The 14,799-nt window shown below is 39.0% G+C and overlaps 1 protein-coding gene across 1 annotated transcript in view; it reads right to left on the bottom strand.

The window, feature by feature from the left end:
- Nucleotides 1-14,799, bottom strand: part of med13a (mediator complex subunit 13a) — a 92,213-nt gene that overhangs the window by 19,193 nt on the left and 58,221 nt on the right. Inside the window, exons 9-14 of the mRNA XM_067433945.1 lie at nucleotides 12,017-12,751; nucleotides 5,263-5,479; nucleotides 3,265-3,295; nucleotides 2,884-3,005; nucleotides 1,430-1,520; nucleotides 916-1,124 (exon numbers count right to left, since the gene is read on the bottom strand). Of these exons, the coding sequence (XP_067290046.1) occupies nucleotides 916-1,124; nucleotides 1,430-1,520; nucleotides 2,884-3,005; nucleotides 3,265-3,295; nucleotides 5,263-5,479; nucleotides 12,017-12,751 (1,405 nt within the window). The remainder of the gene's footprint in view (nucleotides 1-915; nucleotides 1,125-1,429; nucleotides 1,521-2,883; nucleotides 3,006-3,264; nucleotides 3,296-5,262; nucleotides 5,480-12,016; nucleotides 12,752-14,799) is intronic.

The raw sequence follows: 14,799 nt of genomic DNA, 5'->3' as shown, positions 1-14,799 counted from the left end.
CTTACAGTAAACACTTCTGATTGGCCATTGCTTTCAACAGAGCTACAAACTTCAATACTGCAAAAACATGTTAAAAATAAAAACAAATTGTTTTCTTCCACATATTGTCATCTTTTAACAAAATTTGCCATTTTAAGTACGAAATTGATAAGTTTGCATCCCTGTTTTCAATTAAGCAGTGTACCCTTTGTGTGTTTGGTTGACATTGTTTCCTAACAACAGCGGAAAAAAATTAAAATACTTTGTCATTTATGGTCATACAGGTAAGAGTAAGACATAATTTGAAACTGTTCATTTTATTTAAAATGTGTGCATTTTATTTGTGTGCATTCACAATGAAGGCAAAACTTTGTGCTTCTGTAAAATAAAGAAAACAAACAGGATGCCGCTGCTGCCATCTTAGTTTCCTTTCTGTAAATTTGTTTGAGGAGCACATCACAAAAATGAAGCTAAACTCAGCATATACTATTTGTCGCATTTTTGTCTTGTTTTATTTTAATTCTTTTATTTAAGTGAAATATATATTACGTATAGGTCTATTTATTACTTTTAATGATTTTATTGTTTTTCTCCAATGAATCCTCATGTTCTGTTACTAAACTGCAATTACTGCAATTTCTGTTTTTGTATTTTTAATAGGCCAAAGACATTACACAAATTACATTGAAATTTAACAATCTTGTCAGCGAATGGCTAATGATTGGATAACAAGTTTCAGTGGTCATTTAGGTGGAAAAATAAGGAAACACCACTAAAAAAGAAAAAATCCTAGTATTAAGAATGAAGTGCATTTTGATTGGCTGTAATAGTGTCACTCTGCAAAACATTTCTCTTTTCATCAGGATAGAAAAATTACTTGGAAACTTGTTGCACTACACATGGTTAGGACAGTCGCCATTTAATTACTCATCTCACCTTGATTTCAGAAGGTTTAGGGCTGCAGAAACTCTCTTCCACCTCGATTTTAAACTGGCCACCCAGAGCATTAGGGCCATCCAGAGTGTTGAGGCCAGAGCCAGGCTCCATACAGCCATCTTTACTGCCCATGTTCATGGGGGAGTAACCCATGATGTGCTGCTCTAAAGATGGAGGCGTAGGGAACATCTGGTGTAGATCAGCCGTGCCTGAGGGAGGGATGGGCAGAGAGAAAGATGACATGTAAGTGGAAGGATAGAGGGACAATGCATGACAGTGACATTTCAAGTCATTTCCAACTCATTTTTTGTGGGAAAAAATTATTATTGTCAATTTATACAAAAAACACTTGCAACTGCAACAGAAAATTAATGTTACCACTCAAAGAATGTGTGCATGATGCCCTTGCTTGTCTGCATGCAATGTAAAATGTCACAGTGGCCAGCAGGGAGCAGTATACAGAGTTCAATGATGAAGTAAAATCTGTATATTTATAGACAGAGACTGTGCTCACTTATACACGAGACAGGGTCCAGTGCGGCTGGCTTGGACTCCTTGCTGCCAAACTTCTCATCTGCTCCATTTACAGCTCTCCGTGATCCAGGCTATGGAGAAATACACAAATTAGCCAAAAATCAGAACTATGATTTAATTTAAATTACAGCAATTTCTCTAAAGAAACTTTATTTCCATTACAACATACACTTATTTTCCAACATAAGAGCACTGGCAATTTTAAAAGTAATTATTATGAGTAAATACATAGATCAGGTATAACATTATGACCACCTTCCTAATATTGTGCTGGTCCCCCTTTTGCTGCCAAAACAGCCCTGACCCGACGAGGCATGGACTCAACTAGACCCCTGAAGGTGTGCTGTGGTATCTGGCACCAATATGTTAGCAGCAGATTCTTTAAGTCCTGTAAGTTGTGAGGTGGGGCCTCCATGGATCAGACATGTATGTTCAGTACATCCCACAGATGCTTGATTGGATCTGGGGAATTTGGAGGCCAAGTCAACCCCTCAAACTCGTTGTGCTCCTCAAATCATTCCTGAACCAATTTTGCTTTGTTGCGATGCTTAGGTAGTGCCAAATTAACATCCACATGGATGGCAGAACCCAAGGTTTCCTAGCAGAACATTGCCCAAAGCATCACACTGCATCCTCTGACTTGCCTTCTTCCCATAGTGCATCCTGGTTCCATGTGTTCCCTAGGTAACCCACGCACACACACATGGCCATCCACGTGATGTAAAAGAAACCGTCATTTATCAGACCAGGCCACCTTCTTCCATTGCTTTGTAGTCCAGTTCTGATGCTCACTGTTGGCACTTTTGGAGGTGGACAGAGTTTAGCATGGGCACCCTGACTGGTCTGCGGCTAAGCAGCCCCATACACAACAAAGTGCGATGCACTGTGTATTCTGACACCTTTCTATCAGAACCAGCAATAACTTGAGCAATTTGAGCTACAGTAACTCGTCTGTTTGATCAGACCACACAGGCCAGCTTTCGCTCCCCGCGTGCATCAATGAGCCTTGGCCTATGACCTTGTCGCCGGTTCACCGCTGTTTCTTCCTTGGAGCACTTTTGATAGATACTGACCACTGTAGACTGGGAACACTCCACAACAGCTGCAGTTTTGGAGATGCTCTGACCCAGTTGTCTAGCCATCACAATTTGGCCTTTGTCAAACTCGCTCAAATCCTTAGGTTTGCCCATTTTTCAACTTTAAGGACAAAATGTTCACTTGCCACCTAATATATCCCACCTACTAACAGGTGCCTTGATGAAGAGAGATCAGTGTTATTCACTTCACCTGTCAGTGGTCATAATGTTATGCCTGATCAGTGTATACAATATGTATGATTAAGATTGTGATAAAAATTCACAGTGATGCAAAGCCACTCAGGGGAGACAATAAATAAACGAAAAACAAATAAAGGAAATAAAGCTTGATATTGACCGTTTGTTCATCCTCATCTGAGTTGAAGAGGTTGTCCAGGTCTTTGATGGAGACTGCCAGGTCTGAATCATGTATGAGGCTGGTGGAAGCAGCCCGGTTATGGGCCGCAGCCCGCTGAGCATCTGAGCGAGAGAGGAAGAGAAAGAGCTTAACACACTCCTGTTCCCCAGGTTTATCTAGCGTAACCACAGCCTGGGCTTGACACCACATCAGGACAAGCCCTTTCCCTCACTAAGCGAACACATTTAACCTTTATGGGCAACAATACACTAAACCGACCCAGGCTGTCAACAGGGAAACTATTTCAAATAAAATAAATGGACTCAGGGTTTGAGAAGGGTTCATGAGAGAGTCACTGGAGTGTAACAAGACAATCCTTACCATCTGATAGAGCAGCATTGCCATCTTCTCCCTGTGAGAGAGCAAAATAAAATAGGAAATGTTTTTTAAAAATGTATAAATAAGCCACACATAAACAAAGGTTATGTTAGATTAGATATGCAGTGTTCAAAATGTACTTTGACACATATCAGTGACAAGCGAGTTGAGGAAAATACAAAAGAAATACAAAACCCGTAATTGTTACCGTAAAGAGCTATTTCTACTCAAATTACCCCAAAAAAGTTTTGATGGCATAAATTAATGTATTTAGGTTGAATAGGTGAAGTTTGTTAAATAGATAGATGTTAAATAGATAGATTAAGTAGATGCTGCTACCATTTTTTCACTTTACGTTAAAAATCCTCTATTTAAGAATCAAGCACGCACTGATTAACTTTCACAAAACATTAAGATTAAAACAGTCCAGAGTGCATGACTTGTTAATCACAGAAAAGAAAGCAACCAATCAGAAAAAGTGACACTAAAAGAATAGTAAAGTAATGACAGCTAAGCAACCAAAGAGAGGGAGGGAGTAGGAAGCATATTTATACTTTGCCACCAAATTATATCTTCCACGCACAGCATAATAAATAACATTGTAAAATAAGATAACAGCACAGGCTAATGGGAATGCAGCTTTCCCCTCAGAGCCTTAGAAACCCACCCCAGACCCTTAACCTGCCCCTCATGCAACTTGCACATCCCAGAGCCAATGCAAGCCACACGCTATGCGGAGATTCATTACGCTGTGCATAATTTCATTACACTGCAGGCCGTCGCTCTGCATAAAGAGTGTAATCTGTTCCTCCGTACACACACTTCACAACCTAATGACCAACTCCGTAATAAACGCCTGTACATGCAAATCACTCCGCCCCGTAATCGATAGAAGAACCCTAGGGTGGAGTACAAGAGTTAAGGAGCCAATTTTCTATATAGACTATGTATTTTACAACAAATGAATGCCACTGTGTGTATGTTTATTCGTAGCATAGAAACAAATACGCGTGTGCTATAAGCAATGAGGTTGCTGTACCATATGGCCCAAATTACTTAAACCTCTCATGTGACTGCAAAAAAAAAAAAAAAAAAAAAAATCTATAAAGTTACCAAGACACACAAATGACGTGTAATTCTGAGAGTAGGTACCAAAAAAGCTCTTGCACAACGAAAGAGTAACAGAGTACAGAAGGACAAAGCTGATTTTTGTTCAGCCTCTGCAGCTGCAACAAAAAGCCGCTTAAAGTATGTGTGAATATCCACCAGGAATGGGAGAGACTGTCTTCGCCCCCTCTATTCATGCTCTCTCCTCCACATTTGAGGGTGTCAGATTCAGATCTCAGATGGGAATCTCCCATGAGCTGGAGACAGTAGACATGATGCCAGCATATTACACACTACACTGCCAACGGACAATCTGCAGTATCTAAAATTCCTTTTCACAGGAAACAAAAGTCCATGTGAAACAGGATTTACAACTATTTTACTTCCGCAACGTCGCATATTTCCAAGTGAAACTGAAACTACCTTTTGAAAAGAGAAAAGCAACTTTACTTCAGTCAGACCTTTATTCCATATGGATGCATTCAAATCATCAAATAAAAGAGTAAAGACATTTATAATGTTACAAAAGATTTTTATTTTGAAATAATTGCTGTACATTTGAACCTTATATTCAAAGATTTCTCAAAAAATATATTAAGCATCTCAACTGTTTTCAACATTGATAAATGTTTTTATTATGTTGGAATATTAGAATGATTTCTGTAGAATCATGTTTTAAATTACATTAAAATAGAAAACGTATTTTAAATTGTATTATGAAACCCATTATGTATTTTTTTTTTATTAAAATGAAAGCAGCCTTGCAGTCTAATTACAGAATAAAATATGTCTTTCAAAACCAAAATAACACCAAACCCCCAAATTTTGAATGTTAGTGTAGCCTTAAGACTAGTGCAGTATGGGATTATATCTCCAGCAAAAAGTATCGCTCACCTTGTGTTTCTTCCCTGGTTCTCTATCTCCCCCTGCTTTGTCTTTCTTATCCGAGAAGGTAAACTTAACATCTCCGTCAACAAAGGCGTAGGGGTCGACTTCAGGCTCATGGTCGCCACTTGTGATGGCCGCAGCCAAGTGCTGGTTCTGTCGCTGCAGGTACGTTTGGAGTCGTTCATCTGAGACCTTGAGCGGCCTTTTGGAGGCAACCATTGACCTGGGCAAAACAAAAAGAGAAATAGGTCAAACCATGCCTAAAATAGTGCAACACTGCATGGTATATACACCGATATACTGCCAGAACCAATCAATATTAGGTATTAAATGTGATTATTTTTCAATGAAAAGAATACTCATAACATAATACCCAAAATATGAAGAAAAAAAAACTTTATTGGGCTCAATTAAATTTTATTTAAAAAAATCCTTAACAGGGTTCTTGCAGGTTTCAGTAAGTTAAATTTAAGACCTTTTTAAGACCTTTTAAGACCATTATGAGTGAAATTTAAGACCAACACGACGCATTACTAAAAGCATTATAAATGACCTCAGAAACTCTCAAACATTCTATTTTTATTGATTCAGTTATAGAAACATTAAATAAACTCAGAAACTGATATCAAAATACTGAGTCCGATATTTTCGCATGCGGTTTTTCTTGCACACTGAGTCCGATGCGTATTAATGAATGCGTTACGGGGATAAAAACGCAAAACAAGACAAAGTGACGTCTAGTGAGGATAATTTGTTTGTCCTGAGGAGATGTGGAGAGACTCCTGTGATCGCGTAGAGTTTCCCCTCCTTATCAAGAGGGATCAAGATTATGGGACTTAATTAAAAAAGCCCAAAACACCAGGACTCTTATGTTGAAAAATATTTACTGCTTCAAGCTGCATATGAGGACATATGAGGGACATAAAATACACACTCTTAAAACCATCTAAAATATGCTACAATACAAACACCATAAAGTAAACATTGACATAATGTATCAACAGTAAATTATAGCCAATCGCTTGACATAAACACGCGGTATTAAAGGTCCCGTTCTTTGCGATTCCATCTTTCAAACTTTAGTTAGTGTGTAATGTTGCTGTTAGAGCATAAATAATACCTGCAAAATTATAAAGCTCAAAGTTCAATGCCAAGCGAGATATTTTATTTAACAGAAGTTCCCTTTCAAAGCCTACAGCGAACGGCCGGTTTGGACAACAGCAGGAAGTGCAGGGATGTAATGACGTCACTAGAACCGTTTGTTGACTAACCCTCCGCCCACAAGAACACGCAAAAAAGGGGGCGTGGTCTCGTTGCTTTCATTTTGCAGCATTTTGACTTTGAACCTGCAGCGGTCACATTTATTTAATTAAATTATCAACAATAAATCACATTTAGTCAGATCACAATTCCTGTTTTCTCTTAAAATGGTAATTAAAAAAAAACTTTTGGTTACACCATTTAAGATATTTAACACTTTTTATGACCTACACATTTTACAATTTGTGCATCTATTTATTTTTTTTGTCACAAAAGCATGTGAAAAAGTAAAAACAAAAGTAAAAAAAAAAGGTTTTTTGTCACAAAAGTAAAACCTCACAACAGCCCTATTTTTATGTCCAGGTGGCCAGAAATGATTCAACTCTGAAAGGGGAAAAAACAAAACAAGGAAGTTCTATCAATTTCTAATTCATGACACACCCAAGCATCTGAAGGCTCTGTTTGTGTGTGTGTGTGTTATGTAAAAAAAAAAAAATGTGTGTTTTCCCTCTGTTTGTTGAATGGTATGTACCAACCACAGAATGGACACAAGAGGACACCAGCCAAGTGCATCCTGGGATTGCACTGCATACCATTACATCTCACTGTGGCCACTAGGCCATCCTTAAAAATATTCTTGTTTGCCGTAACCCGACCGACCCTGTCAATTTAGGGCCGACTCAATTTTTTATTTTTATTTCCTTTTAGTCCGACCGACTTGCCGGTTGTAAATTGGCTTTAAGACCGACCAATTTCTTTTTTTACTTTTTAAACAACTAATACAACAGTAATAAAATAATATGAATTATATTTGAGTAAGTATTATAAATGTATAAATTGCCTGGGCCATGCAAACGAAGGCTACGTTCTTTCGTTTATAGAAAAACCCGTGACGTCATCTATGTTTACACTATGGTTAACGGATGTCACACTATGGCCTGCACGTGCGTTCGTTTCGGCTCGGCTCATTCTCTCATTCACTGTAACGTTAGACTGTTAAAGCCCTGTCGGAGAATTCGCCGCATTGTGTGACAGGAGTCAGGACCATGGACACGTTACACACACCAGGCAAGTGCACTGCAGAAGGGAGGGCTTAGTTTGAGCCCCTGCCCTTTTTGAAAATGAATCAAAAGTGCCGCTCTCAACATTTATCATTACTATATTGTGGCGAATAAAACAGATTTTGAATTATAATTAATATAACAACGTGTACAAAACAGTAACAAATGGCGGAAAAGCCGTTTATCTTGTCTCTGTCAGTCTGAAATGTCGTTGTCATAACGCGTTGCTATGGGTAGCGTGTTCTGCTCGACCCCAGCGCATGGTGGGAGCGGCGGCACTGGTTGTAACTTGAAAAATAATGCTTTATGTATGGTTCTGTCGATGGATACACGTGCACTACAACAGCGATAATAAAAGAAAACATGGGCAAAACGGTCTATCTTTGTAAACTGTGTTCAATGCATGCGAGTGCTGCCGTATAATAATAATAATAATAATAATAATAATAATAATAATAATAATAATAATAATAATAATAATAATAGATTTTATTTATAATGCACTTTTCATTCCGAAGAATCTCAAAGTGCAAATGTATGACCAGTCATTTTCGGCATCATCACTCAGTATATTCGCCAGTAGACGCGAATGATAACCCTCTGCAGTAAGAGAAGATCCGTCTCTGTGCGCAGCGCGCGCACGTCTCACAGCGCGCAAATATTGAGTTCTTTCAAGTCTTGCGTTTGATCAGATAAACTCACACAAAAAGTATGTCAACATGTCGATCTTGATGAGTATCCATCAGACAGTCTATATCCCTTAAGAGAACTTTATACAGTTGAGAAAGACGATGCATATCTCTGTATTAGGTCTTAAAGGGGCAGTAGCCTTTACTGCTGTCTGTCAAACAAAAGATAAGGACTCACTCACTGCTCTTGATTGAATAGCTGGTTATAGCTACTTAATTAATTGAATTCATAAAAACAACTTTTTGATTTTTAATATTCAAATGCACTACTCTATATCACCAGATGCGTTGGTCTGGCAAGAAGTGCAAGCCACTTCAGAGACACAGATAGTTGCGTGTTCTGAGTTAACACAATCGAGCATAAAAATAAGAAACATATCACGGGAAAATACTAAAACGGGAAGACAGCGGGAAAAGAGCTAAAATACGTGAGAAACCCGGAAAAAAAGGGAGGGTTGACAGCTTTGAGTCAATGACAGCTAGCTGGTGGTTGGACCCTTTTCTTAAAGAATGCACCTGAAATTTATGCAATAAACATGTTTTTGACAAATATTTCAATTTGTTTGTGGTCTATATAGCCTGCAATTAGCCTACATGCCCGAAGGCACGGCTTGAAGACCCAGTCAGTGATGTCACGATATGTTTAAATTCATTACGTAATCACCATCACCAAAAATGTACATTTTTTTTTGTATTAAAATTTGAAAAAAAAAAATATAGACCTACCTACCGACCCTTTTTTTAAATTTTTTTACTGTTACTGCAAACCAAAATATTTTTAAGGATGGCCCTAGAGACAGCTCTCTAAACCACAGCACAGCCTCTTTTTTGATCTTAGGCAACTCCAGGCAAACATTTCAGTGTCACAATACAGATGCAAACCACTTTTATAATGTTCACATACACCTAGAAATGTTGGTGTGTGAAACATCCACACTAAAACATTTTTCCAAACAACCATTTAATTTCTAGTGAGGGATTAAGAGATACTTTAAAAAAAAACTTAATTCTATCAAAAAGCATTCTTTCAGGAATACAACATCTGAGTGATGTGTATACATTATTTTGCCATAACATTGCTGCTTCGTGAATTTATGAGGGCCATAAAGTCACTGCTTTTAGTATCTCTCATCCATAACGGTTTAGAGGAAAAGTTCATAGTACTACACTAACATTATTCACACAAACGTGTCCAAACATTCCCACACTGAGCCAAATATCATTGCGACCAACGAATGTTCCTCCTTCAACAGATTCAACAAACGGCATCTCATGTTAATAGATGTGACATTATGGATTATACGAAAAACCAAATGTTTAATTTTTTGGATACAAAGTAACAGCCAAAGTGATGGATGTGCTTTCTGCTAACAGTATAGGTTAGGTACAAACATTTTGATCACCATGCATATTACCACAAATAATAATAATAAATAATCATTTGTTACATTTATAAAGCACTTTACATTGAAAGGGGGAATCTCCTCAAACCACCACCAATGTGCAGCATCCACTTGGATGATGCGACGGCAGCCAGAACGCCCACCACACACCCGCTGAATGTGGAGAGGAGACCGAGAGATGAAGCCAATCATTATATGGGGATGATTAGGAGGCCATGATGGACAGGGGCCAATGGGCAAATTTGGCCAGGATGCCGGGGTTGCCCCTACCCAGGATGCCCCTACTCTTTTTCCGAAGGACATCCTGGGATTTTTAATGTCCATAGAGAGTCAGGACCCCGGTTTAACGTCTCATCCGAAGGACGGAATAAATAGAAAATACATAGAATTCAAATACAGAGAAAACTGCAGTAAAACAATGACAACTTTAACCTTATGTTGATTTAAATTTCTGGAGAAGCAGAAAAAACGTACACTTCAAGAGATATTGCTCACACAAGTAAACATGTCACGGCTTAGTTGGAGACTGTCATCAAACAGCACTGGCACCGGTGTCAAATATCTGTGCTTTAATATCAAGATAGCCACAAGCAAAGCCAGCCGAAGTTCCCTTGGTGCCTTTCCAGGAAGTTTAGAGGGTAGGTGCATGCATATGGTGTACCTGAACGCATTCAAATTTCATCCTTAATTTATTTTAACTTCAACTGTTCCATAGAGAGAGAGAGAAACGCAAACAAAGTAAGTTGTGAAGGTTTATTTCACACATATCCTGTCTGCATTCTTGTGGCTTTTGACCTAAACCTAGTCTACTAGCTTAAGTCTAGCTTATTACTGCACTTGACATGAAGATATTGTTTGAACAACAAACAAAAAAAGGTCAAAATCAGTCATACATTTTTCTTTCTTTTTTTAAACCTCTATGAGATAGTTTGGGGTCAGAAATGTGCGTTTAAAAAAAACAAAAAACTTTTATTCAGCAAGAACACATTACATTTCTATTTCAAATGAAAGCCGTTCTTTTTAACTTTTATTCATTAAAGAATCTTCAAAAAAACAACCTTGTTCTTGATAATAAAATAAGATGCTATTTTTATCACCAAATCAGCATATTAAAATGATTTCTGAAGGACCATGTGACTGAAGACTGGAGTAATGATGCTGAAAATGTAGCTTTGCCATCAAAGGAATAAATGACACATTCAAATAAACTAAAATGCAAAAAAGTATATATTACAATGTTACTGTTTTTACTACTATTTATAAAATAAATGGTGAGCAGAAAATGCAAAAAAAAAAAAATTTAATCTTCCCAACATCAAACTTTTGAACAGTACTGTGCATAATATTTTCAGCAACAGTCCCTTAATTTTACAGAGTGTGTAGAAAAGCAGTCCCCTAATTTCTCTCTCTGTCTTGAACATGTACGTGTCCTTTAGGTCCAAAAGCTGGTGTTTAAAATTCTAAACTTGCTCATTTCTACTGTAAATCCCTACTTAAACCCCTGAGTGTTTGTATGCACGTGTGAGATGGACACATAATCTCTTAGTTCACAACAGTGCTGGGCCTGCACATTAGTGAAGTATGATGTCAAAAGGGCGCATCGCAAGAGATTAACATGGTGTGTGCACTCAGAGAAAGAACATTCTACACAGAACGAGAGTGCATGTGCGCGAGTGTGAAGAGGTGGGGGTGTGCGAGGCTACATCACAGCCATTTCAAAACACATACTGCACAAACAGACGGGAACACTTGGGGTTCGGTATTGGGGGGGCTCTCGCTAACAAGCTAAATAAAAGGGCCGTGAGCGCAGGGGATTAAGGGGTCCACAGGGTGGTCCCGCTCGCACATTAGGAACACATTTACTTAAGCCATTATTACACAACACAAATGCACAATACAATCCTCCTGGCTGTTTACAGGTTACGGAGAGCTCTAAATCCTAAAGATATGTACTTTCAGTTCACTGGATTGTTTAAGATTTCAGGGAGGTTTCAAAAGAGAATGTAAACAAAACGTCTTTTGAAAATGTGCAGCCATACAGCCAAAAATCACAAATTCCAATTATGGGTTACCATACTTGGCCTTCACGTCATGTCACTGTCCCTGTAAGCTAAACATCTTAGCCAATCATAACATAGGTCATTTACATAAAGTATTGCCTATTTAATTCAAAGAGTCAGTGAAGAGGGAGAGCTGCATGTTTGTCCTACCTATTAAAGACAGAAGTGTTTGAGAATTGTTTTTTTTTGTTTCTTTCACTTGGTGATCCCAGTAGCTCAGAATGATATTTACCTTCAAATAAGTGCATGAAATTCTTTGTGGTGCTTGTAAAGAACCTGATACTCACTCAGTAGCAGACATAATCCCTTCAGCTCCGAGTGAAGCCTCTTCTCTGAGTTTGTCTCCCGGTAGTGATGGTGTGGGGAACTCTGCATCTTTCCTACGTGGCAGGTTGAAGAACCTCCACGGCGCATGACTCCCGTCGTCATCCAGGTTTACTGCTGCACTGATATATGGGGTAGGCTCCAAAGGCTCCGAGTACGCAGGGGGGAAAGGTTGTGTGAGGGTTGTGTGATCCAAACGTGCGTCATCTGGGCCCTTTTGGGGCAGGAGGCATGGCTCTGCAGAAGGAGGGTAAAAATGTTGGCTGTGTGGGGTGGAGGGGTTTTTAATGGTGTCTGAGGCTTCCTCGCCACGTTCGCAGGGGTGAGGGCTCAGCGGTGGTGGCTGAGGGGAGCCGACCATCTCCGTCGGGCCACTGTTGCCTACGGTAGCTCCGCCCCCGCTGTGTAGTTGTGGAGGTTTCGAGCCAGTGTTCACGTCAGATTGCCGGAGCCCAGGAAATCGGCCACCCTCTTGACCTCGAAGAGCTAAGCGCTGGCCTGCAGAAGCGTCAGTTTCCATGGAAACATCTTCGCAGACTGAGTTGCGGTGGTGGAAGGGCGTCTGCGGGCGTTTCTGCTGCTTGTCTCCCTTTTCGGGCTTCTCCCCGGCTTTGTGCTTGATGGGCGGCTGTTGCATCTGACCAGCAGTGGGCGGCTGACCAGGCGTGCTGCCTGCTCTCTGCTTCAATGTTTTGTGCCTGATAAGAGAAAGAAATATTTTAATTCAACAGGGACATGAATTATGAACTGATGACATCATTAATAAGAAAGCCTATTACCAGAAATCTATTTTTTTATTATTCATTTCTTTTCACAGAGTTCATAACATTTCTTTTCAAGTTTAATAGGCCTTAGAGACTCGCAACAGAGAAATGTAACAGATTCTTAATTAGCTCATTATTTAAAATTTTCAAACTATTATTGGATCCTTGAAAAAACACCTCCAAATAAAGATTCTCTGCTTGTCGAGTCCAAAGACAGGTTTAAGAAACCACCCTTTTAACAACAAGCACTCCACTCCTATCAGAGTCTGTCTGACCTGATAACGCGTGTCCACACTTTCTCAGAGATATGTAAAGCCCCGCAGCTGCCAGAGTTTCCCTGTGGGATCCCTTTTACAGTGTCTCGTTTATAATGTTGTTCTTCGGAGGCAGTCACCATCTCAACCTCCACAGAATCTCAACACACAAGCCTGTAGGCTTTTATCCCTCCCTTAAAAATTCAACACTTCCATAAAAACCACTTGCGTTACAAAGCCAGGAAACTTCAGTTTGTTTCAGATATCTAACAGTATGGTATATGTATGCACGTTAGTATTTGAGAGAGAGGCTAGGGTGTGTAGTTTGTGTGCCGTGTGAGGAGTTGGGAGGTGGGGGTGCCTGGTGGTCAAGGAACTTAATTTAGCCCACATTTGTAAAGAAAGAACCACAAACCACAGGGTAACTTTGAGGTGGGAACGAAGATGTTGAGTTTCGAGTAAATAAATAAATAAATCATCTTTTTTTTTAACAAGAATGCTTTAAATTTATCAAAAGTGACAGGGAGACATTCATGTTGTTACAACATTTTTCCATTATAAATTAACTTTAGCAAAAACAGTTTGCAACATGCAACACTGGTTACAATAAGGAATGTTCTTAAGCACCAAATCAGCATATTAGAACGATTTCTGAAGTATTAGGGGTGTCAATCGGAGGGTTCATCACGATTCGATACAATATTTTCTTATACCTCAAAAACTTCTGCGATACGATTACGATACGATTCATATTTCGATATTATGATTATGTGCCCATTTTTCACAAACTAGGGATGCTCATATTGACCGTTACACCGTTAAACCGTTAACCGAAAGTAAGAATTTTGACCGATTAAAACTAGCAGTTAAACGGTTTAAAGGTTTTTTTTGTTTGTTTTTTGGTGCATGGTTAAAGAAAAATATAACTCGCAGGGCACGTCGAAACACATGCAACCACGCGCACCTACACAGACATATTCCGCAAAATAAAGCAATTGAAAAGTGTGAGACCTACTGTGTGAGACCGTTTCAACAGAAAGGGTGACGAAGTTACTTGCAAAATATCCTACACTGTATTAATATACAGCAGTAGTACAAGCTCCAGACTGGTGGAAAGAAAATGAGAGGCGTTTCCCAATGCTGGTCATTCTAGCAAGGAGTAATCTCTGTATTCTCGGGACACATCTAAAGGATCAAGTTTACTAAAGCAAACATTGTCACACATGTTCTTTTCCCTGCTATTACCTGATGGTTTATAGAACAATTACTTTAAATTGCCCTCCATCGTTTCAAAGAACAGCACATCGGTTCAACTCCCCAAACGGAGAAGGCGCACGCAGTCAGTATAAACAAGGCTTGAGAGAGTGTTTTCTCCCGCGGGTCTAACTGTCAACAGGCTGCGCTCCAGACTAACCCCACATCACTTAGACATGTTACTTTAAAAAAAACATACAAGGTGTGGATTGAGGCCTGCTATTTTATTTTGATGGAAAAAACTATTACAGTTCTTCAAAGCTTCAAATGGATCCAGTGTATTTTAATTTTGTCATCTTAATTTGGTAATTATTTAAGTGAAAAATATTTAGTGTGGGCCATTTATTTAATGCCTTTTATTTATTCATATTTATTTTTTCCATTTTTCTCTTTTGTCAGAAACATTGCAGGTGCGTAACAATTTGATAATGATTGAATCCAAGTTGTTGTTGAGCTGTTCTGTATGTTGCTGTT

This window comes from Pseudorasbora parva, chromosome 23 (assembly GCF_024679245.1).
Source record: "Pseudorasbora parva isolate DD20220531a chromosome 23, ASM2467924v1, whole genome shotgun sequence".
NCBI lineage: Eukaryota > Metazoa > Chordata > Actinopteri > Cypriniformes > Gobionidae > Pseudorasbora > Pseudorasbora parva.
Note: the sequence above shows the minus strand (reverse complement) of the source record. Positions and strands in the feature narration are given on the sequence as shown.